A 24,821-nucleotide genomic window follows, 5' to 3' on the forward strand; every position below is an offset into this window, starting at 1 on the left:
GTGAGTGACCAGCATGAGCAGGGGGAGGAGCAGAGGGAGAGGGAGAAGCAGACTCCCTGCAAGAGCAGTGAGCCCAGATGCAGGGCTTGATCCCAGGACCCTGGGATCATGACCTGAGCTGAAGGCAGACTCTCAATGAACTGAGCCACCCAGGGGCTTCTTGTCATACATTTCTATGAGGTGCTACAATTGTTCTGCAAAGCACCTGGCAGGATCTATTATAATTTAAAAATATGTGCATTATGACTCATTAATGTTTCTTTGGCAACTTTATCCTACAGAACAGTGCATAGGTTATATAGACAAGGAGACCTCTCTTATAGTCTACTTCAAGTGGTCAAAAGCAAAACAACAACAACAAAACCCTTTTGACCTTGAAGGCGCTGAGTAAGTGAAATAACAATAATGAACTTATAGATACAGACAACACATTGCTGGTTACCAGAGGGTGTGGGAGGTGGGTGAAACAGGTAAATGTCTCAAAAGGGTACAAACTTCAGTTATAAAATAAGTAAGTCCTGGGGATGTAATGTACAGCATGGTGAATACAGTTAATACTGTGCTGTACAGCTGAAAGTTGCTGAGAGAGTAGATCTTAAAAGTTCTCATCACAAGAAAAAAATGGTAACTACATGTGGTGACAGATGTTTACTAGACTTATGATCATTTTGGAAAATATACAAATATAGAATTGTTATGCTATACACCTGAAACCTATATAAAGTTATAGGGCAGTTATACCTCAATTAAAAAAATAAAAATAATTTTTAAGTAAGAAATGGTTAAATTATGGTATGACAACATCAAAATACTGTGGATAATCCATAGCCTTATTATTATTATTTTTAATTTTTATTTATTTATGATAGTCACACACAGAGAGAGAGAGAGGCAGAGACACGGGCAGAGGGAGAAACAGGCTCCATGCACCGGGAGCCCGACGTGGGATTCGATCCCGGGTCTCCAGGATCGCGCCCTGGGCCAAAGGCAGGTGCCAAACCGCTGCGCCACCCAGGGATCCCCTATTATTATTATTTTTAAAGATTTTACTTATTTATTCATGAGAGGCACAGAGAGAGAGAGAGAGAGGCAGAGACACAGGCAGAGGGAGAAGCAGGCTCCATGCAGGGAGCCTGATGTGGGACTAGATCCCAGGTCTCCAGGATCATGCCAGGTCTCCAGGATCATGCCCTGGGCTGAAGGCAGCGCTAAACCGCTGAGCCACCGGGGCTGCCCCTAATCCATAGTTTAAAAAAGGATGAGCTGGGCAGCCCCCGTGGCGCAGGGGTTTAGTGCCGCCTGTAGCCCAGGGTGTGATCCTGGGGACAGGGGATCGAGTCCCTTGTTGGGCTCCCTGCATGGAGCCTGCTTCTCCCTCTGCCTGTTGTCTCTGCCTCTCTCTCTCTCTCTCATAAATAAATAAAGTCTTAAAAAATAAAATAAAATAAAAAGGATGAGCTGGAGTGTGTGTGTGTGTGGGGGGGCATGCCTGGGTGACTCAGTTGGTGTCTGCCTTCAGCTCAGGTCATGGTCCCAGGGTCCTGGGATTGAGCCCCGCCCTGCTGAGCAGGGAGTCAGCTTCTCCCTCTCCCTCTGTCCATCTGTGTGCTCTTCTTCCTGTCCTATAATTAAATCTTAAAAAAAGAAAAAAAAGATGAGCTCAGATCCTTATCTATTGATTGAAAACTATATATAATATACTGTTAGGGGAAAAATAAGGTACATAATTATGTTTATAGTATGATCCTAGGACGAAATCTGTATGCCTACGTATCACACAGGGCTGTTAGCACAGGTTACCCCAAAGATGTGGGAACAGTGGATGAAAAGGAGGAAGGAATAGAGGAATAGTAACTTTTTCTTTATATATGTTTGGATTGTCTTACTTCTTATAATGGGCATGTATTACCCCTTCATAATTTAAAATTTACAATAAAGAAGGCAAACTATCAGTTCATCTAACTACTAGAAAAAGAACTGTGTTTGATTTTCAGGTCATTTGACAAATAGACCAAACTTTCTGGATAATCACCTATTTACAACAATATAAAGAAATATTTGCTGGAAGACAACTAGATCAGATCATCTTGTGAAGTTTCCTCATCATTTTTTTTCCTTTTTAGTTATCATTCCACATAACCAAATAAAAGCAGGCTTTTACCAAAGGGTTTTATGGATAAACACAGTTACACAGGAAGTAAAACATTCACTCTACTACAAACCAAACAAAAATAGAAGAGTACAAAGGGCAAACCAAGAGGAGGAAAGGCATTGACAACAACACAAAACAGATGAGCTGCTAAGCACCTGTAGTTCTTTTTCTGCAAGGTTTTTTTTTGTTTGTTTTTGTTGTTGTTGTTTTAAGTAGGATCCAAGTCCAGTGTGACATCACAAGACCTAAGCTAAGATGCTTAACCAATTGAACCACCCAGGCACCCCACTGCAAAACATTCAGGTACTTGACCTCTGACCTAGCAATAAAAAATGATCAGTTTGCAAAACATAAATCATACCCTGGGTGATTCACAAACCACAGAAACACAACTGCTCTCAGGCAGGTGAACATTTCTCTGGGGCTGATTAGGGTGGGGCCCACACCAATTCATTTCTCACAGTTTCTAAAATTAACAGCTTTCCTAAGTCCCAGCTGCAAATTAAGGAATTTGTGCCCTGGAGGGAGGTGATAGTGGTGGTGCATATCTCCTATATGAATACTGAAACCGTATCAAAAGTAATTTTCCAAAAGGCCTAGAAAAGGTAAATATAAGAGCTATCAAACAACACAGGCAAAGACAGCTATCTTTTGGGAAACGTAGGCTTAAAGGATGGAGAAACAAAGTAACACTTACCATAGCTTCAACATCAGCCCATGTTGTATTTTCTGGATCCGAAACCAGAAAGCTTTGAGTTTCATTTTTAAAAGTCACATTCAGAGTAACCTGTGGTTCCATGCTGTCGGGCTAGAATTAAGAGATGGAGGAAAGACAGAACACATATTAGAGACAGTTCTATAAACTGCATAAACAGCCATTCAACAAATGCTTGTGAAGACCTATACAGCCTAGGCTAGGAAGACACTGCAGTGAATAAGTGCCTCTGCTCTTCTGCTATTTATAATCTGTTCGGTGGCTACCACCAAAATCTGTTTTTATTGTGTTTTTTTTTCAAAGATTTATTTATTTTAGAGAGAGAGTATGAACGTGGTGGGGGAGGACAGAGGGAGAGAAGCAGACTCCCCGCTGAGCAGGGAGTCCCACCAATCCCACGACCTAGAGACCAAGACCTGAGCTGAAATCAAGAGATGGACACCCACCCAAGCACCCCCAAATCTCACTAGTAAATTTTGCTGAGACATTGTAAATTTTGGTCATACAGAAATCATTTAACATTTGTAAAATCCTCTAGGATTTTATGGAACTTATTATTAGTTAATTCAATACATATTACTGAATATCTGCTAGTAGCAGGATACAAAGAATAAGACCCATTGATCTCTGCCCTCAGGGAATTTACAATCTCATACCTTGAAAATGACATTCTACATTTTTTTTCTTGGGAAAGCAGCCTTTTCCTAAACTGAGCAACCCAGGTTCCCTATTAGATCAGTTTGAACAATTTAGAGGCTAAAACACTAGTCAAGAAACTACACCTTTCATCCAAGTTCATTTTTTTTAATAGTTTTACTTTCTTTTCTTTTATGGAGAATTTCATACATAAAAGCGGAGAGTGATGGACATATGACTACAATCAATAATTCAAGGCTACCCTCATTTCATCTATACATCTGTATTGCCTCTACCTAATTTCCCCAATATAGACTGACAGTAGTAGTTTTTTTTTTTTTTTTTTTTTCTCTAAAGATTTTATTTATTTATTCATGAGAGACACACAGAGAGAGGCGGAAACATAGAGGGAGAAGCAGGCTTCCTGTGGGGAGCCCAAGACAGGACTCAATATCCGGACCAGGGACCACACCCTAAGCCAAGGCAGATACTTAACCACTGAGCCACCCAGGCATCCCAGTTATCTTTTTAACCAAACTGTAGTAATCTAATTAAAAAATTATTACGGGAAAATTTAAACATATACAGAAGAATGAATAATATACAATGAACTCCTAAGGATCCAACTATCTTCCATAATTATCATCAACAAAGGACTAATCTTATTATAGCTATACCCGTTTGCTATTGGATTATTTTGACAGACAGCTATTACTTCATCCTTAAAATTGAGCATATTACATCTTTAAAAAAACCAAGACTTTTTGAAAACTACAATCCCATCATCATGCCTAAGAAGTTAGGAATTCTGTAACTGAATGTCTACTCTGGTCAGTTTTTTTTTTTTTTCTTTAAAGGTTTTATTTCTAAGCAGTCCCTGCACCCAACATGGGGCTTGAACCTACGACCCCCAGATCAAGAGGTGCATACTCTACTGGCTAGCCGGCCAGACGCCTGTCATTGTTTTGTTTTTTTTTTTAAATTTTTTTGTCATTGTTTTTAATTAAAAATTTTACTTACTGATGAGTCGTTAGATTGGTTTGTTCTTATGACTTTATGAAAAAATCATTTGTTAAAATCTAAACCCAAGCTGTAATGAAAAAGGTCATCTTTTAAACATTCATCAGCAAATCTTTAAAAAAACCTCTTCAAATAACCAAATTCTGCTCTAGGCACAGGGGGTAGGAGATGAACAAGACTAAGTCTCAGGAGTTTGCAGCCTAATGGGGGAGGGAGCAAAAGGGTTGAGAAAAGCTGGGCTCTAGACACATGGCTAGTACTATGTGTCAGAGCTGTAACAGTGAGCAAATCATTTAACACCTGAACTTTTAGCTCAACTTGTAAAATGAGTCAAATAAAAACATGTGCCCAAGTTCTCTGAAAATATTACTCAAATATAAAAATCATTACAATAAACCAGTCTTTAGAAGCCAAATGCACTTAAAAAGGACATTGAACTCTCTGAAGATCAGGGATTTTTTTTTTTTTAAGATTTTATTTATTTATTCATGAGAGACACACAGAGAGAGGCAGAGACACAGGCAGAGGGAGAAGCAGGCTCCATGCAGGAAGCCTAATGTGGGACTTGATCCTGGATCTCCAGGATCACGCCCTGGGCTGAAGGCAGGCGCTAAACCTCTGAGCCACTCAGGGATTCCGGATCAGGGATTTTTTAAATCCCAAAACAATTACCCTTCAAATTTTTCCATTCTTTGTCTTTTAAAACCTAGTTCTTTGAAAATGTTACTCAAATATAAAAATTATTACAATAAATCAGTCTTTAGAAGCCATATGCACTGGCCTGTGTGGAACAATAAAATTGAGATTGTCCTTAAAAAGGACATTGAAGGGGATGCCTGGGTGGCGCAGCGGTTTGGCGCCTGCCTTTGGCCCAGGGCGCGATCCTGGAGACCCGGGATCGAATCCCACGTTGGGCTCCCAGTGCATGGAGCCTGCTTCTCTCTCTGCCTCTCTCTGTGACTATCATAAATAAATAAATAAAATAAAAATAAAAAAGATTTTTTTAAAAAAAAGGACACTGAAAAAAAAAAGGAAAAAAAAAAAAAAGGACATTGAACTCTGAGTATCTGGGATTTTTTTAAATTCCAAACAATTACCCTCCAGTTTTTTTCATTCTTTGTCTTTTAAAACCTAGAGCCAAGTTCACTACCAAAAGAATTACCAGTTTCTAGCACTAATCTGCCGTCATCTAGTATTCATTCAAATAGAATGCAATTCTTCCGGTTCTTAAAATTTGGACAGATTTTGTCAACTACCCAGATTCTTGGGCAAAAAATATTAGGGAAATGAAGTAACTGATTCAGTCAGCCAAAAAGTGGGTATTCTGAAACACATTCTCACTTTTCAACTTCTGAGAAACACTTCCACACTTTTGAGAGTCCAGAAGGAAGGAAACTAATCTAACTCCCCTTTTCTCAAATTACACAATTAAAATTAGTTTAGATGCCTTGGAGCTCATCCAGCTGGTAAGCTAATGAGAGAAAACAGGAAGTGGGGGACTCTAGCTAAGCTGGATCACATCCAGGTCTTCATAAAGAATTGCCTATTTCTTTTTGGCTTTTATGTGAAAATTCTTTCAGCAAGAGCATTAATCTTGAACTGGTAGAAATACCAAAGCTACGGTTAGCACCATCTGTACTTGTAGGTTTGAAGCCAGTAAAGTCAGGAGGCTGGGACCGAGGCCTTCGGCTTTCAAAACTGCCATTATTGTAAGTTCACGCCACTGGCTCACCTTTACTTGGCACATGTCAGTTTTTCCTCTACATCGGTTTTTCAGGATACCAGAAATCCCGTTAATGAAGCAGATCTGGGAACCCGAGCTTTGGTTACTCTCTCTGCCGAAGGCCTGACAAGCTATCTGGGGGTTAAAATATGTGACTAATAGCCGGGTGTTGGACAAAAAACAAAAACGGTGTCTTTCCAATACCAGAGATCCCTAAGGAGACTTTTTTTTTTTTTTTATGAGATTCTCAACAAGCAGAGGGGGATGGGATTGGGAGGCTGTATGACAATGTCATTTTTTTTTCTTGCAGATTTTATCCTAGTCTTCCAGTTATTGTTTCCAAACACTCCTCGTCCCCAAAACAGTGTCACCACCCTCTGAGGACTCTCTCATTTTTTTTCCTGGGCCCCCTTTTTGCTAGGGAGTCTCGGTCTTCCATCAGCCGATGTTGAGCGTTCTGAGCCACGGACCCTCATCCTTCTGGCAGTGTCCGCCCCCTCGGCCACTCGGCCGGAACGGCTCTCTCATCTGGTCACTGACAAGACTGGCTGCCCCCAGACACGGAAAAAGTCCCTTTTTTGCAGGATTCCTTCTTTAAGCTTCCCCAACCGTCTCAATGGGAATGTGTTCCCACCCCTCCGTAACCGCAGCTGCTTCCTTACCAGCTCCCCGCCCCCGGGGGGCGCCTGCCGGAGGCCAGTGCAAGAACCGTTCGCTGCCAGCTCTGCTGCTATCCCTGCGGGGCGAATCTAACATGGCGGACAGAAATAGGGCCTAGCCCCCAGTTTCTGAGTTTCCGACAAGGTGATTGGCTCTTACCAATTGTCCCTCAAAACTACTGTCCCACTGATTGGTCGAGCCTGCGTGGCAGGGGTGGGGCAAGAGCTGCCAGAACAGCACAACAACAACAAACATTGAGGCAGAGGGGCGGATCTACGAGTGCGCAGTCGTGGGCCAGAGCCCATTTCCCCTTCCCAGGTAAAATCGGCGCCCACCGCATTCCCTCAGGTCACTGACCTTAGTGGACTCCGTGCCCGAGACTCGAGTGGCTATATGGGAATTGTAGTCCTTCTGGGACTCGTAAGTTCTTTAGCCTATTCGCTGCTCTCAAGATACGAAAACCTAATAACACTCCAATCCATATCTGTTGACGTGCGTAAGCGCACGAAGCTCTTCAAGCTACCCACTGGCTTGCCGTGAGAATCGCGCCCGCTTCTGCTGTCAGAAGCGCCTCTCCAAAAGACTACAGTTTCCGAGGAACACCGTGGCGAAGGCCTTTCGATCCGCAATGCATGCTGGAAATCGTAGTTTTTCCCACACAATTCTTTTATTTACCTAAACTAGAGCCTTCCATTGCGGCGGAAATGGTGAGGGAACAGGGCCCCTTTTTGCGACTGTCTCAGGCACTATCTTGCGCTCATATCCGGGCCTCAGGTACTGATTCCAGCCCTAGTCCAGAAATCTCTGTGACGTGATAAGCCCCGAGTGGAAACCCAAGGTGAGGGGGCAGGGGCCTAATAGAAAACTTGGGAAAAATTCTTTCTCTTCCGTCTCTTTTTAATTACGTTACTCAGGGAAAGAGTTGGTGACCAATCGAGAGCGCGGAGAGACTCTCGGCTCTTTCTGCTCCGCCCTTCCGCAACGTGTTTCGATCTCTGATTCTGAGAGGTTCTTGCTGAGTGGCTGCGGCCAGTTTCCGTGGCAACAGGAAAGCGCGGGAATTACAGGCAAATTGAAAGTGCGACTGCGCGGCGCGAGCTCGCTAAGGCTTTCTTGAGTGAGGGCAGTCCGGGGGTTTCTCATATAACTGGGCCTCTGGGCCTGGGAAACCCGGACGCTTCGCTCTGGGTGAAGGTGAGAGACTCTACAGGAAGGGAGAGGACCCACGGGGTGCTCCGAGGGCAGGAAACAGGTGTGGAGTGTGGGAGAACAAGATGGGTATTACCTGGCAAGGACAGGCAGAGGGTGGAGCCTGAGAAGCCCAAGACGTTGAGTCTGGGGAAATCGCGGGGACGGGGGCACTTTGTGGGTCCCAGAGCAGGGGAGGCACTGAGGATAAGGCAAGGGGGGCAGGGTGTGTCCGAGGGGGAATCCTAATAGCAAGAACTGGGGGATGTATCCTGAGGGTAACATCATAGTATAAAATGACAGGCTGGTATATGTGAGATGGAGATCTTGAGGAAGGAAAGGGCAGGGATGTGTCTGAGAATAAGAGTAGGCTGGATTTTGTTGGAGGGAGAGTCCTTTTTTTTTTTTGGAGGGAGAGTCCTTAAGAAAGAACTGGGTTCATACGCGCTTCTGAGAAGGGACAAGAAGAAAGAGGGGTGTCGGTAGTCACAGATGCTACTGGCGTGGACGTGCCGAAAGAGGATCCTGAGATGAATGCAGACCAGTGGGAAACACTGGGGAAGGGCAGAGGTGGGGAGCGTTGGTTGGAGTTGGTTTTGTTTTTGTTGAGTTTGGTTTTCAGCAAGAAAAAGAAAAAAGCCAGGATGACTGGAGAAAGATGAGACTACCATTACCTAGTCACCCTTTCTTTTTCTTGGAGAGAGGAAAAGACCAAAAGGAAGTGGTTTGCAGGCTTTATGTGGGGGGTGGGGGCGAGGGAGGGAATTTAAATGGTCTTAATTACAAAAAAAATTACATTTCAAAGTAAAAGAAATGAAATTTTGTCATTAATTCTGTGGTTGGTATAATTTTAAAGTACTCCAATCTTACATTTCTTATTTAAAAATGACATCTAATGAAACTAGGCTGTTCTTATAAACCTTTTAAAGTGATGTGTGTGTAGGCATGCAAATATACACATAGATATTTAAGCTTATGCTTTAAAATTCATTGGAACAGGAAAAAAAATGGATTTATCTGCGGATCGTGTTGAAGAAGTACAAAATGTTCTTAATGCTATGCAGAAAATCTTAGAGTGTCCAATATGGTAAGTAGACAGAAGAGTTTATTACTTTAAGATCCTTCCCTACTTGATTATATCCTATGCAAATAAGTAGAATTGACCTTGCATATATTAAGGAGAAAAAATTGTAATATCTATGAAGATTAGACTATTAAAGTTGTTGCTTTTCTTAATTCAGGAGCTTTGGAAATACAGGATATTACTTTTTCTCCACTCTGCCTCTTCCCTTTTTACTCCCTTAACTTAATTCAGCCCCCCATCTTTCCTTTCCTATCTTTCCTTGCTTACAGATTGTCTTGATTGATTCTACTTTGGGGCAGAGATCTGGTTTGGAGTAAGTGGCACTTGGCCCTTTCTTTCTTTCTTTCTTTCTTTCTTTCTTTCTTTCTTTCTTTCTTTCTTTCTTTCTTTCTTTCTTTTTTCCTTTCCTTTCCTTTTTCCTTCCCTTCTTCCTTCCCTTCTTCCTTCCTTTCCCTTCCCTTCCCTTCCCTTCCCTTCCCTTCCCTTCCCTTCCCTTCCCTTCCCTTCCCTTCCCTTCCCTTCCCTTCCCTTCCCTTCCCTTCCCTTCCCTTCCCTTCCCTTCCCTTTTTCCTTCCCTCCCCTCCCCTCCCCTTTTTAAAATTTTGGGCAGCCCGGGTGACTCAGCGGTTTAGTGCCACCTTCAGTCCAGGGCGTGATCCTGGGGACCCAGGATCAAGTCCCACATCGGGCTCACTGCATGGAGCCTGCTTCTCCCTCTGCCTATCTCTCTCTCTCTCTCAGGAATAAATAAATAAAATCTTTAAAAAAAAATTTTTTTTTTTAAATTTTTATTTGTTCATGAGAGACATAGGCAGAGGGAGAAGAAGCAGGCTCCCTATGGGGAGCCTGATGCAGGACTCAATCCCAGGACCCCATTATCTTGCCCTAATCCAAAGCAGACCTCAACCACTGAGCCACCCAGGAGTCCCGCACTTGACCTTTTCATCCAGCCTCTAAAAACAACTCAATCACTTAGAATGGACATAGTTAATAGTAGCAAAGTAAAATCACAAATGATTTGTGCTTGTGAGTGGGTGGGTCTTTGATTGAACTAGCCCCTAAAAATAAAATCTTAAAAAAAAAAAACAAAAAACAGAATACATCAAAGGCTTCTTTTTGAGTTGAGGCATAATTTACATACAGTGAAATGCAGAGATCTTGAGCGTGCAAGTCAATGAGTTTTGACAAAGTGTATATATATCTGGGTAACACAGTCAAGATATAGAATATTTCTATCACTCCAGGAAGTTCTCTTGTGTGTATTCAGGAGCTTTTAATTGCTGACCCTCCGCGACCCTTGGAGGCCTATGGCTAGAACTTTATTTCATTATAATTAGTTTCTTGTATAATTTTATATTTTTTATTTTACTCATTTAAAAGCATTACTCTGAGAAGGATATTCATGGGCTTCATCAGCTGCCAAAGGGAGTCTATGGCTCAACAAAGGTTATGAACTCCAAGCAGTCAGGAGATGATATCTATGGCATTTGCTAAATCTACAAAATAATTATACCTCAGAGTGTCTTGGTGAAAAGCCCTAAAGGAACCTTAGAAAAATTGTTGTCTACGCTTTTCTATCTTAATCCTTTTACTCTGGTCAGTCTGGCCTCTTGGGTTTTTTTTTGGTTTTTGTTTTTTAAGTAGGCTCCACACCCAGCCCAATGTGGGGCTTGAATTCACAACCCTAAGATCAAGACCTGAGCAGAGATCAAGAGTTGGATACTTAACTGATTGAGCCACTCAGGCACTCATGGTCATTCTGGCCTCTTCTTCAACATAAAACATACTCTCCTGCCTGAGCTTTTATGCTTGTTCCCTCTGCCTGGAAAGTTCTACCCCTGATAATTGCTTGGCTTACAGATCTTAATTAAAATACCACCTTTTAAAAGAGGCATTTCCAGACAGCCCTATTTAAAATGACAATGGCAACACCATTACACCCAGCACACTCTTTATTTCCCCTTCCTGTCCCCTCTCCTGCACCCCCGCATAGCTTTTATCTAACATTCTGTAAAATTTCTTCTTTTTACCCTTATAGGACTTAAATTCCATGAAGGCAGGGGTTTGTTTTGTTTACTTCTGTCTCCTTAGTTAGAATAGGGCACCCGGGGCATAGTAGCCACTCACTAAACGTTTGTCAAAGGTATAAAATAATAAGCTAAATTGGTTCTTTGATAGTTTAATGTTTTTTAGTATGGTGATGGTTGGTGGTGGGTGATATTCAAAAAATAAATTGGAAAGCTGCACCTATTGCCCCTTACATTCAATAAAGGAGAGTAACTTCAAGTATATTTCTCTTTGTACTTCAAAGTTGTCATATTTGGAGTCAAGTAAATAAGATTAAAGAAAATACAAGTTGTGTTTCCAGAGAGATACATGATTTATAAATAATCCTCCTCTCCCTTATCCCTCAACTTTTCAGCTAAATAAAAACAAGAGCTAAAGGGGATTTATAGCCTACTTTATGAATCATCAGAGCCAGAGAAGCAGGAAATGACAACTGGAAAAAAATTGCTTTAGAAAAAGCATAAAACTTACTCATGATGATTACAAAGAGTGATCAAAAAGTCCTCAATAGTGTGGCATTGGGGTCCATTTATTTTATGTTTCCATGAGACTCAGTCATAAAAGCATAATGTTCTTTCTCATTCTGGCAAATTAAACCATCAGTTAAAAAACCCAGATACGGGATCCCTGGGTGGCGCAGCGGTTTGGCCCAGGGCGCGATCCTGGAGACCCGGGATCGAGTCCCACATCGGGCTCCCAGTGCATGGAGCCTGCTTCTCCCTCTGCCTGTGTCTCTGCCTCTCTCTCTCTCTCTCTCTCTCTCTCTCTCTCTGTGTGTGTGACTATCATAAATAAATAAATTTAAAACAAAATTTAAAAAAAAAAAAACCCAGATACATGGAAAGTACAGATGCAAGAATGAAAGTTAATGCTAAATTTTCATTTTCAGTTAGCTATTGTGTTTTCCAGCTCATTTTTAAAAATCTATTTTATGTCAACAAAGACTTAGACTTTTAAACTAAAACTTTTCTTTAAAAAAAATTTTTTTTTTAAAGATTTTGTTTATTCATTAGAGATAGAGAGAGAGGCAGAGACATAGGCAGAGGGAGAAGCAGGCTCCTTGCAGGGAGCCCATTGTGGGACTCAATCCTGAGACTCCAGATCATACCCTGGGCCAAAGGGAGGCACTTAACTGCTAAACCACCCAGGCAGGGGATCTCTTTCCAGTCACCCATGTTGGAAACCCAAAATGCAAATACGCAGTAAGTCTAAAATATTGCCTGACGTGAAAAATTTAAAAATATTTAAAATATTTGAATGACTTTCATAGTAAACATTTACTTTTATCAGGATCTAGAAGAGGACCTTTTTCTTTTCATTCTCATTGCCTCAAGTTTTTTTTCAACAGTCCTTACCTTTTTACATATTGAAGTTTTCATCTTCTTAAAATTTATGTTTACAGAATGTTTGTATAGCTTGGCTTATAATTACCATACTGAAACATAATTATTTCAGAGTTGAGTCAGTGGTGAGAATGAAAGCCATCTGGTATCGTAGCTGAATCCAATTTCGCCTTTACTGAGAATTTGTTTGATATGTAGCTTATCTGAGGAATAGTGATTTAGTAGCAAATCAGAGTTCTCTTTGTCGGTGGTTTTTCTTTTTAAAATCACATTAGGTCTGGATTAATAATTCTCACATTGGTACAAAGCATCTCAGATTGTGAACATTTTCCCAAGTAGCATTTACTTTTATTCTGACAATAACCCGAAGAGACTGGTAGAGTGGGTGACAGAGAAGGAACCCTAGGTTCAGGTTGAGGGCTTGGCCTGAGATCATTCAGTTAAAAAAAGAGAACTGGTAGTAGAAACCTAGCCTTCTGACTTAATGTGGTATTTTCGTCTTGGTTACCTGTGCTGCGTCAGAAGCCCTGGGATCACAAGAGTTGTGTTACCAAACCTTTCACAACAAGGCTATTGTCCCCCATCTTTTCTTGTACTCCTTTTCTAAAAAGTGAAACACATAATGAAAAGACCCACATTCCTGCCACACACAGGTTGCTTGTTCTTTGATATCCTGGCAGGACTGTACCAAAAAGCTATTGCTGAAGCTCTTATTCAGAATAAAAGATGAAGACTTAAGATCAACTATAGGTTCCTACCTGCCTGTCTGACCTCTTCCACTAGTGCTTAACCCACAGCCTGTTCACTGACCTTCAGAAACACCAGACAGGGTCCTACTCAGAGTCTGCCCTCTCTGCTCCCTCTGCTGGAATGTTCTTCTCCCCAATTGTTGCGCAGTGTGTTTCCTCACATGCAACTGTCTGCCAATGTCACCTTCTTAGTGAGGCCTTTTCTGGCTAATCTGTATACAACCCCCCTCCACATACACACAGCAGTTCCCATCCCTGTTACTGGGCTTTATTTTTATCCTTAGCTCTTATTCCCATATGTTCTTATTTAATTCTCAGTTAACTGTCTTACTGCAACTAGAATGGAAGATCTATGAGGACAGGCTTTGTTTTGTTGTACCTACATCTCCAGGAACAGTACTTGCATATTGTAACTGGCCAATAAACCCTTGTTCTATTAGCAAATGAAATAATCTCAGGAAGGCACTAAGATTTTTGTGAATAGACCAGTAAGGATAGGAATTTGGGTGACAAATTTTCTTTTCCCAAATTTTAATAGTTTTCTAAATTTTTTTATTCTCTAAAGTTTTTTCGGTATTTATTACATTGTTTTTTTACAGTAATCAAAAGCCAAGAATCATGTACCTCCTGAAGTAACATAATAAAAGTCCTAGCACATAGTACCACCTATAAAGTGTTCATGCCAAAAAATTGAACCTGAATTTGATTGAGCCTGTAGGTCTGGTTTGTAGGAAATAGAGGCTAAAGAATATGTTAAACCACATCATAGGGTTACAATTAGTAAAATCCAGAATGTGGAAAATGGTACAGATTAAATGACCTACTTTTTAAGATAAATGACAAGGTGGAAAAAGGAGGTGAAATATATAGATTAAGAGACACTTGAGACATATCAACCAAATGCAATGACATGGATCTTGTTTGAATCCTGTTCTAAATGTAATTATTAAATTTTAAGAGACAGTGAGGGAAAATGGAATGTTGTAATATCAGATGACATTAAGGGAAATAATTATTTTTATTTATTTACTTATTTATTTTTAAAGATTTTATCCATTTATTCATGAGAGACACAGAGAGAGAGAGAGAGAGAGAGGCACAGACACAGGCAGAGAGAGAAGCAGGCTCCATGCAGGGAGCCCGACATGGGACTTGATCCCTGGTCTTCAGGATCACATCCTAGGCCAAAGGCAGCGCTAAACCGCTGAGCCACCCGGGCTGCCTGGAAATAATAATTTTTAAAAAGTTTATTTATTTGAGAGAGAATGTGGCAGGGAGGCACAGAAGGGGTGAGAGTTTTAAGCAGACTCCATGCTGAGTACAGAGCCTGACGTGGGGCTCAATCTCATGACCCTGAGACCAGAGCCTAAGCTGAAACCAAGAATTGGACACTTAACTGACTGTGCCATCCAGGCACCCCTAAAGGAAATTATTTTTTGAGAGTAATAATGGTTTCATGGTCATCTTAAAAATATCTTGGTTTGTTTGTTTGTTTATTTATTTATGATTTTTATTTATTTATTCACGAGAGACACAGAGAGAGAGGCAGAGACATAGACAGAGGGAGAAGCAGGCTCCCTGATCCTGGGACTCTAGGTTCATGCCTCAGGGCGTCTGCCCTGAGCCCAAGGCAGACGCCCAACTACTGAGCCATCCAGGCGTCCCTATCTTTGTTTTCTTTAATATGTTCTGAAAATATAGATAAAATGAATGACTCTTGTTTTTTTTTAATATTTTATTTATTTATTCATGACAGACACACAGAGAGAGGCAGGGACACAGGCAGAGAGAGAAGCTAGCGCCTCGCAGGGAGCCTGATGCAGGACCCGATCCCGGTTATCCAGGATCAGGCCCTGGGCTGAAGCTGGCGCTAAACCGCTAAGCCACTCGGGCTGCTCCTTGGGATTTATTTTAAAATAATCTGGAGTTTAGCCAGGTGTTCATATGGATTTAATAAGACTGGCTTTGAGTCAATAATCATTGTAACTGAGTGATGGTACATGGAGTTCATTTTACTATTTTACTTGTGTGAATGCTTGAAGTTTTCTGTATTAAGAAACTTAAGGGGTGCCTGGCCGGCTCAATCCGTAGAGCACATGCAGCTCTTCATTATGAGTTTGAGCCCCACATTGGGTGTAGGGATTACTCTTAAAAAATAAATAAAAAGACAGTCACACGCAAAAAAAAAAGTTCTGTGAGGGAATTCAAAAGAAATAAAAGAAGTTTGTTGTCTTCATGGAGCGTAAAGTTTAGTTAAAATATAGGATGTCCCTCCCCAAAGATAGCTAAAAAAAATTGTATCAATGAAAAGTAGTTAATGTTGGCTAACCTTTTAAATGCTAAAGATAATAGAGAGTAATGAAAAGAGTTATAAATTCTGTTTTGATAGCTGAAAGCTCAGGAAAATAAGGATCATATTCTCTGCTCTATTTTTGGCTCCTAAGTGCAGCGAATGTTTAATAAATATTTATTATATGAACTTAAAGCCGTACTTTGACTCAGTTGTCGCAGCTTAAAGTTGTGCTTGTTTACCAAGAATGTATTTATTTGAAATGAATTACTGAGGCTTCTTTCTTTTTTCCCCCCCATCCTTCTAGTCTGGAGTTGATCAAAGAGCCTGTTTCTACAAAGTGTGATCACATATTTTGCAAGTAAGTTTGAATGTTTCTTGTGGCTCCATTATTAGCTTTTGTGCCACAACACAGGAAATATCTAATTTTAGAGAAGCTTTAGCTACGAAGGTTAAGTGAATAAGAAAAATCTAACTGTGTAATTCTGCCTCAGAGTACTTAGCAAGCCATTGGAAGTCAGTTGTAACCATAGTTCCTGGGAAAATATTGGCATATTTAACTGGTGGGCTATGAAATCATTTTGCACAGTTGTTTGTTTTGTGTCCATGGGTGAAAGCAGATTGCAAGCTATTGTGCAATAAGTAAATTGTGCTTCAGCCTTCCTGGTTTCCCCTTTCTGTTTTTTCTGTCTGTTCCTCTGCTTTCTCCCTTGTAAGGTTCAATGTTTGCCTGCTTCGTAATCCCCTGTGAAGCAAGGCGAGGATCTGATAGCAGTTTATAGTTAGGCTGAAATTCATTCATACCAACGATTCAAGTTATATTTACATTTTTAGGGATCTTGCCTTTTGAAAATGTTTCTTGATGAAAGAATTTGGGTGATTTGAGAACACCTACCAAATGATTAGGACAAGGGGGAGGTTCTATCCTCTCTCTGTTGTTAGGCTGTGATTGAGACTTGCTCTGAATGCCAACTAATTGGTTTTTAGGTATTTTTCCTTTTTTTTAATTGGAAAAGCAAGCCCATGTCCATGGTAATGAGTTTACTAGCACAAAAGGTTATATGATGCAGAGCCTGTTTCCCTCCTATCCCAAGACCACTGCTTCTCCCTTCCTTCCATCTCCACACACAACATGGAGCTCAAACGTCCAACCTGGTGATCAAGAGTTGCATGCTCTGCTGACTGAGCCCTCAGGAATTTTTATTTATTTATTTATTTATTTATTTATTTATTTATTTATTTATTTTTAAGGAATTTTTTAAATTCAGGAGTTTTTAACTTGGGGTTTGTTAATGATTTTCATGACCGTCCAAGAATTATATTCAGTTTTATTTTTTAAAGATTTTATTTATTCATGAGAGACACAGAGAGAGAGGCAGAGACATAGGCAAAGGGAGAAGCAGGCTCCATGCAGGAAGATCCTGGGACTCGATCCTGGGACTCCAGGATCATGCCCCAGGCTGAAGACTGGCGCTAAACCGCTGAGCCACCCGGGCTGCCCTATATTCAGTTTTAAATTTAATTGTATTAAAAGCTATAGGCATGTGCAGTTTTCTGGGAAAGACAGCCCATAAGTTTCATCAGATTCTTAGAATGTTTCCATCACATAAAAAACATGAAGAGCTTCTGTAATAAGGATACTGAGAACTGGCTGAAACTGAAGGACACCTGTTCCCTCTGGAGGGATATCTGAACACAAGTCTACCAGCTAGCTGGCCCCTTCCTTCCTCTGAATTATACCTTATTCTTCCTATTCATCTGTCCCAACAAGTGATGGAGCCCATTCCCACTGTCTCTCACCCCTTTCCCATGCCACTCCACTGTCCTAGGTCTGCTCCCATGATTTTCTTTCTGATTCCTGAGGCCCTTCTCCCCACTGGGTACCAAGGTAGCACAGCATTATCACTCTGCTTTTGTTTTAGTTTAAAAAAAAAAAAGAATTTTTAGTTTTGTGGCCCCTGGAGGGAAGCTTCTCAAACTGTTGTGGTATAGAACTGGCTTAAGATTGATACTTTTGTAAAAAAAAAAAAAAATTAAGTCTCAGAATTGGAGTGCCTGGGTGGTTCACTTGGTTAAGCAGCTGCTTTTGTCTCAGGTCGTGATCCTGGAGTCCTGGGATTAAGTCCTGCTCAGCAGGGAGCCTGGTTCTTCCTCTCCCTCTGCCCCTCCTACCACTTGAGCTCTTTGTTTCTCTCTGTCAAATAAAATCTTTAAAAAATAAATTAATTAAGTCCCAGGATTTATAAAGTTCTAGATAGATGAAAATTAACTTTTTAAATGCTGGGACTTTCACTGTTTCTTTATGAGAATCTTTCTGAAATCTACTGTATGCTTTCCTGTAGCCTTGAGTAATGAATACATAATGTTAAAGTGAGTAAAAAAAGAGATTATATTGTGAACATTCATTACTTTAGAGTTTGTGGAAGAAGGAAATTACAGGCAGAGTAAATATGAGCAAAGCTATGAAGAAAAGAAAGTAGACTGTCATGGGGGAGGGGAGAAACTAACTTTGCATACACATAATGGAGTTGTGTTGGAAGAGGAAGGAGCCCTCAGGGGGGAGATGACATTTTGCAAGTGAAAGAAAGTCCAGGAGGAGACGGGAAGAAGGGATTGGAAATAGCAAATAGATGCAAGAAAGAGTTCTTCTTTATGAACAGTAATGAAGGAAGAGGACAGTGAGTCTGGACGAAATTCTGCAAGATTTTGAGGTAGGGTAGGGAGGTTGTTGAGAGAGTTTGAGCTCGATGAAGTTGGAGGTGGGAGACAGCTATTGAGACCAAGAGGGTTAAGGTTGGTAACTGTGGGAGACTGAGAAAGGCTTGCGTCTCCCGATATGGAGAGTATGATCAGCAGAAGAACCAGCAGTATTTTAAATGGTATATTAAAATCAAAGGTTTAGCATAATGCCTATATGTTCGATTGACTTTTTCATGCTATCTCCTCTGTAATACCTCTGTAATCTGAGTAACACCTTGATCTCTATGATGGCAAAGCTGGGGGAAAGACTCAGCATTAATTGTATTCATCGTATTTCCTCGGGATGAATTCTAATTGCTAATGATAAAGCCGCTTTATTAACTAGGGGGAGCTTCTAGTTCTGAAATCTTTCCTGAGACACACAAAAAAGATAAGAGTACCAATCTATGAAAAAATTACTTAGGCCATCCCACGTGTTATCTTGTAGTTTCTACACAACAAATGAAATGTGTAATACTTTTTGGAAGGTCTAGAACCACATCATCCAAAAGAGATATAATAGCCATAAATGTAACTTAAATTTTCTGCTAGTTTCATAATTAAAAAGAGAGAGTGCAGTTGTCATTGCATATTTGTATATTTTAATTATCAAATTCTGTCATTTCTAAATATAAGCAATATATGTTTTTAAGATTTTATTTATTCATGAGAAACACAGAGAGAGAGACAGCGACATAGGCAGGGAGAAGCATGCTTCCCCTGGGGAGCCTGAAGCTGAAGCAAGACATGATCCCAGGACTATAGGATTACAACCTAAACCAAAGGCAGATGCTCAACCCCTGAGCCACGCAGGCGCCCCATCAATATATAATTATTAATGAGATATTTGATGTTTTTTGCAGTAAGTTTCCAAAAACTCATGTTTTTCCATGCCTCTGGTACATCTTAGTTCTAACTAGCCATATTTCAAGTGCCCAGCCACACATAGCTAGTGGCTGCTGTATTAGACAATATAGCACCAAGAATTTACTACTCAAAGTGGCATTCATGGACCTGTAGCAACCACATCTCATAGGAACTTGCTAGAATCTCAGTCCTACCCCAAACCTACTGAATCAGAATCTGTATTTTATTTTATTATTGCTATTTTTTAAGGATTTTATTTTCAAGTAATCTCTATATCCAACATGGGGCTCGAATTTATAACCCCAAGATCAGGATTTGCAAGTTCTACCAACTGAGTCAGCCAAGTGCCCAGAATCTGCATTTTAACAAGAGTCACAAGAAATTCTTCTGTACATGAGAGTTTGAAAAGCAGTGGGAGCAGGAGGGAAAGGAATTGTTGCCATTTATTCTTTTTTTTTTTTTAAGATTTTATTTGACAGTGCTGGGGCGCCCGGGTGGCTCAGTGGTGGAGCGCCTGCCTTGGGCGGGGGGCGTGATCTTGGAGACCCGGGATCGAGCCCCACATTGGGCTCCCTACAGGGAGCTTGCTTCTCCCTCTGCCTGTGTCTCTGCCTCTCTGTGTGTGTCTCATGGATAAATAAAATATAAAATAAAATCTTTAAAAAAAAAAAGATTTTATTTGACAGTGCAAGAGAGAACAAGCAGGGGGAAAGGGAGAAGCAGGCTCCCTGTTGAGCAAAGAGTCTGATGTGGGGCTCAATCCCAGGACCCTGAGATCACCTGAGCCGAAGGCAGACAGTTAACCAACTGAGCTACCCAGTCACCCCTATTGCCACTTATTCTTTAGATTTTATCTTTTTAAGTTAAATGCTTTATATGATGATGGTTAGACGCTATCTGTCCCTTTACTGGGTTTGGGGGATTGTAAAAAGATGGGGAATGAAGAATGCAAAAACTATCCACTCTGAAAAGCGGAGCCCCTGGATGGCGCAGTCAGGCGTCAGACTCTTGGTCAGACTCTTGGTTTCATCTAGGTCGTGAGATCCAGCCCCACAACCAGCTCCATGCTAAGCCTGGAATCTACTTGAGATTCTCTTCTCCCTCTACCCACCTCCCCACCCCCTGCTGCACTTATGTGTACTTATATGCACATGTGCTTTCTTTCTCTCTTAGGGTCTTTATTTCCTTTAACTAGGGACCATATTGTTTCATGATTTTAGCTCTTTTGGGAGGAATCCAGGGTACCCAATGTAATTGTAGGAAGCCAAAAATCATCCTGCCTTTATTTTGCCCAGACTTAGAACTATTAATTTATTGCTTCCTGCCAGGATAGATTTGGACCAGCAGCTCAAAATTAAATGAATTTCCATAATATTGTTAACCTGCTCAGGGTACAGAAGTGCCCAGAAATGAGTACTCTGAAAGTACCCCCCAAATTAGTTTGTGTCACTGTAATTTTACTGTCTAAAAATCTGACACCACCCTTCATAAAACATAGTACTTTGGCTTAAAATATGTATTGTCTTTCCTTAAGCATTGGGCTTCAGAAATTGGAAGAGGCTGAGAACTTGGAGTGCCTGACTGGCTCAGTTAGTAGAGCATATGACTCTTGGTCTTGGGGTTGTAAATTTGAGCCCTATATTGGGTGTAGGGATTACTAAAAAATGCAATCTTAAAAAAAAGAAGAAAACTCAGACATTTTTACTAAGAACCTTGTGTAGAACTTATATATGTGTGGTCTCATTTAATTGGTGCATCACATAGGCTCCCCAGAGCTCTAAACAGAATTTAACAAATTATTCTCAGCCCTGAAAGATATACCAGTGTTCTGTTGGTCTGTTGGTACTTTCCTTAGCTTAGTCTTTTCAAGTCATGTACAAGTTCATTTTTTCTTTTGAGTTAACAACCTTGAGGTATCTGTTCTTTTTTTAGCATAAGGAAAGATTGAAACCTGTATCTTGGTTGATCTCTACTTACCTAGTTCCCCTGAATTATTTGTGTAATTATTGTATGGGCTACACCACTTTAACATAGCTTGTCACTCTATGGCTTAGGTACTGTATGTTGTAGTACTCTGTTCAGGAGATTCCCTCTATCCCTCCCTCCTATGAATTGTTTAATTGTACCATTTGCCATTATGCATTGATGCCTCCAAGGGCCATTATGGTAGAGTATAGGTAGGATTTGCATCTTCTCAGAGTGGTAGCCTAGTCAGTGGCTCTTTAAAGGGGATTTATATACAATACAAGTAGCTTTTTGATACCCATGTCCCCTATACTATAGAACTGTTGTTGAGCACAACATGGTCAGTAAGCAACTGTATAGGTAAAGAAGGACCCTAGTCTCCTTGACCATATACCTGGGGCCTGTCTATACTGTAAAATGAAGATAATACATCAGGATTGTTGTATAGATTAAGAGATGACTTGGCCAATAAAAAGTGCTCTCTGTGTCTGCTGGCTCACCATTCCCACTGCCTTTTCCTTTGTGGTTCTTTTCACTGCCAACCTCTGCTCCCTGCCCCCTGCCCTAGTCACCTCCTCCACCAGAATATTCTGTTCTTTATGATGGCAGGGATTTTATTTTGCTTTTCCGCTGAATCTCCCATATCAAGAACAGTATTGGACATGTAATAAAGATCAGTGTTATGAGTGAATCCCTGCTTATAATTATCATCCCCACAGTTATCTCTACTGCTCCTTTCCCTTTTTTCCTTTCTACCTTTCTTCCCTCAGGGAAAAGACTTTTGTCTTCCCTTTTTTTTTTTTTTAAAGATTTTATTTATTTATTCATGAGAGACACAGAGAGAGAGAGAGAGAGAAGGGCAGAGACACAGGCAGAGAGAGAAGCAGGCTCCATGCAGGGAGCCCGACGTGGAACTTGATCCAGGGACTCCAGGATCAGGCCCTGGGCTGAAGGCGGCGCTAAACCGCTGAGCCACCAGGGCTGCCCAACTTTTGTCTTCCTAAGGGAACATAGATCTTTATAGACACCATCAGTCAGTGGGAATGGTATATATATATACATTTTTAAATTTTTTTTAAGGAAGCAGACTTACTAGACTATGTTGCATGTGTCCTTCATGTCTTCTTAGCCATATTCACTGTCTGAGACAACCTCCAGAATTGTTCTCCATCCAGTGCTGCTGTAAAAACCCACCTGTCTCAGAACGCTGGAGCCTTATTCATTCCTTAGACTTCTAGTGAGCAACTTGGTTATGCCAGATGCCACGGCACATGTTGTGAATATGAAAATGAGTACATTTTCTCCCTGCCTTGAGCTTTTAAAAACATTTTTATTGAAATGTAATTTACATGCTATAAAATTCACCCATGTTAAATATACAGTTCAGGGTTGTTTGTTTTTAGTATATTCACAGTTATGCAACCATCACTATAATCTAAGTTTCGAAAATTTTCATCACCCCAAAAAGAAGCCCTATACCCATGAGGAGCTATTCTCCATTCCCCCCTCCTCGTCCTCTTTTGCAATCACAAATCTACTTTTTGTCTCTATAGATTTGTCTATTCTGGTTGTTTCATATAAGTGGAATCATACAATATATGGCCTTTTGTGTCTGACTTCTTTCACTAGGCATGATGTTTTCAAAGTTCATCCATATTGCAGCATATATCAATACTTTGTTCTTTTTATGGCTGAATAATATTCTATTGTGGATATACCACAATTTGTTTATTCATTCATCAATTGATTTCTGCTTTTTGGCTATTATGGGTAATGCTGCTATGAACATTTGTGTACAAGTTTTGGGTGGATTTATATTTTTATTTCATTTCTCCTGGGAAGAACTCTTAGGAACAGACTTACAAAGTCATATGGTAATTCTGTGTTTAAAATTTTGAGGAACTGCCAAATTTCCAAAGCAGCTGTATTGTTTTATATTCCCACCAGCAATGAATGAGGATTTCAGTTTCTCCACATCTTCTGCAGTACTTATTTTTTATTATGGCCATCCTAGTAGATGTAAAGTAACATCTCATCATGGCTTTGGTTTGCATTTTCCTAATGACTAATAATATTGAGCATCTTTTCATGTGTTTATTGACCATTTGTATATCTCCTTTGGAGAATATTAAAATCCTTTGCCTATTTTTTAGTTGGGTTATTTCTCTGTTATTGAGTAGTAAGAGTAATTTATATATCCTGGATACAAGTCTCTTACCAGGTATGTGATTTGCAAATATTTTTCCCATTCTGTGGATTGGCCCTTCACTTTTGTTGTTTTAAGATTTTGAGAGAGAGGGCAGCCTGGGTGGCTCAGAGGTTTAGCACCGCCTTTGGCCCAGGGCCTAATCCTGGGGACCCAGGATCGAGTCCCACGTCAGGCTCCCTGCATGGAGCCTGCTTCTTCCTCTGCTTGTGTCTCTGCCTCTGTGTCTCTCTCTGTGTCTCTCTCATGAATAAATAAAATCTTAAAAAAAAAAAAAGATTTTGAGAGAGAGAGAGAGAGAACGAGCGAGCACAGCCAGGGGGAGGAGCAGAGGGTGAGGGAGAAGCAGACTCTCTGCTAAGCAGGGAGTCCAATATGGGGCTTGATCCCAGGACCCTGAGATTATGACCTGAGTCAAAGGCAGACACTTAACTGAGCCACCCAGGCACCCCTGGCCTTTTACTTTCTTCATGGTATTAATAGTAGCACAAAAGTTAAGTTTGATTTAGTCCAGTGTATCTATTTTTTCTTTGTGCATTTAAGAAATCACTGCTTAACCTAGGTCACAAAGGTTTATAGTTTTAGTTCTCACATTTAATTCTGTGACCCATTTTGAATTAGCTTTTTTGGATTGTGTGCATTAGGAGAAGCTAGCTTTTTTTTTTTTTTTTTAAGATTTTATTTATTTATTTATGAGAGACACAGAGAGAGGCAGAGACATAGGCAGATGGAGAAGTAGGCTCCCCACAAGGAGCCCGATGTGGGACTCTATCCAGCATACTGTGATCACGCCCTGGGCCAAAGGCAGATGCTCAACCTCTGAGCCACCCAGGTGTCCCAGAAGCTAGCTTCTTTTTGCATATGACTGTTTGGTTGTCCCAGCACTGTTTATTGATAGACTATTCTTTTTCCATTTCATTGTTTTTTTCTATTTCATTGTCTTTTCAACAATGAAAATCAATTGGCCTTAGATACATGGGTTTTTCTGTACTCTCAGTTCTGTTTCATCGTTGTATAAGTCTGTCCTTATGCCAAGACCATGCTGTCTTGATTTACTATAGCTTTGTAGTAATATGTGGAGTTTTTAAACTAATTATAATCACTTTACTTAAAGTATTTACCATTTCTATTTGATTATGCAGCATGAAATAATTATGAATATATCATTAAATATGCCATATTAACTTTTTAATAAGTTGTATTTGATCATAACAGCCATATGCATGTAAGCTCAGTTTTCATAGATCATTGCTTATGTAGTTTGGTTTTCTGCTTATGCAGCATCTAAAAACGATTAAAGCCATTGGTTGCAATTCACCTGCTGTTGCCTTTAAAATGGCTCAAGGGCAGTTGTGAGATTATCTTTTCATGGCTATTTGCCTTTTGAATACTATCTACAAAAAAAAGTAACTTGAAC

General features: G+C 40.5%; 2 protein-coding genes across 7 annotated transcripts in view; one reads left to right on the forward strand and one right to left on the reverse strand.

Annotated features, from left to right (window-relative positions):
• The window catches only part of NBR1 (NBR1 autophagy cargo receptor), a 32,268-nt gene extending 24,548 nt beyond the window's left edge, over positions 1 to 7,720 (reverse strand). The window contains exons 1-2 of one of the 4 annotated variants that reach the window (XM_055319572.1): positions 7,264 to 7,720; positions 2,850 to 2,960 (exon numbers count right to left, since the gene is read on the reverse strand). In XM_055319572.1, the coding sequence (XP_055175547.1) occupies positions 2,850 to 2,951 (102 nt within the window). In that variant the 5' untranslated portion in view covers positions 2,952 to 2,960; positions 7,264 to 7,720. Of the gene's footprint in view, positions 1 to 2,849; positions 2,961 to 6,908; positions 7,005 to 7,263 lie in introns of those variants that run through there. The other 3 variants (XM_055319550.1, XM_055319566.1, XM_055319557.1) reach the window with 3 other exon arrangements.
• Positions 7,721 to 7,942: 222 nt separating this feature from the next.
• Positions 7,943 to 24,821, forward strand: part of BRCA1 (BRCA1 DNA repair associated) — a 63,756-nt gene continuing 46,877 nt past the window's right edge. For 2 of the 3 annotated variants that reach the window (XM_055322905.1, XM_055322920.1), the window contains exons 1-3: positions 7,943 to 8,100; positions 9,094 to 9,181; positions 15,935 to 15,988. In XM_055322905.1, the coding sequence (XP_055178880.1) occupies positions 9,102 to 9,181; positions 15,935 to 15,988 (134 nt within the window). In that variant the 5' untranslated portion in view covers positions 7,943 to 8,100; positions 9,094 to 9,101. Of the gene's footprint in view, positions 8,159 to 9,093; positions 9,182 to 15,934; positions 15,989 to 24,821 lie in introns of all 3 variants that reach the window. The other variant, XM_055322915.1, reaches the window with a different exon arrangement.

Source organism: Nyctereutes procyonoides, unplaced genomic scaffold (assembly GCF_905146905.1).
Source record: "Nyctereutes procyonoides isolate TBG_1078 unplaced genomic scaffold, NYPRO_anot_genome, whole genome shotgun sequence".
Taxonomy (NCBI): domain Eukaryota; kingdom Metazoa; phylum Chordata; class Mammalia; order Carnivora; family Canidae; genus Nyctereutes; species Nyctereutes procyonoides.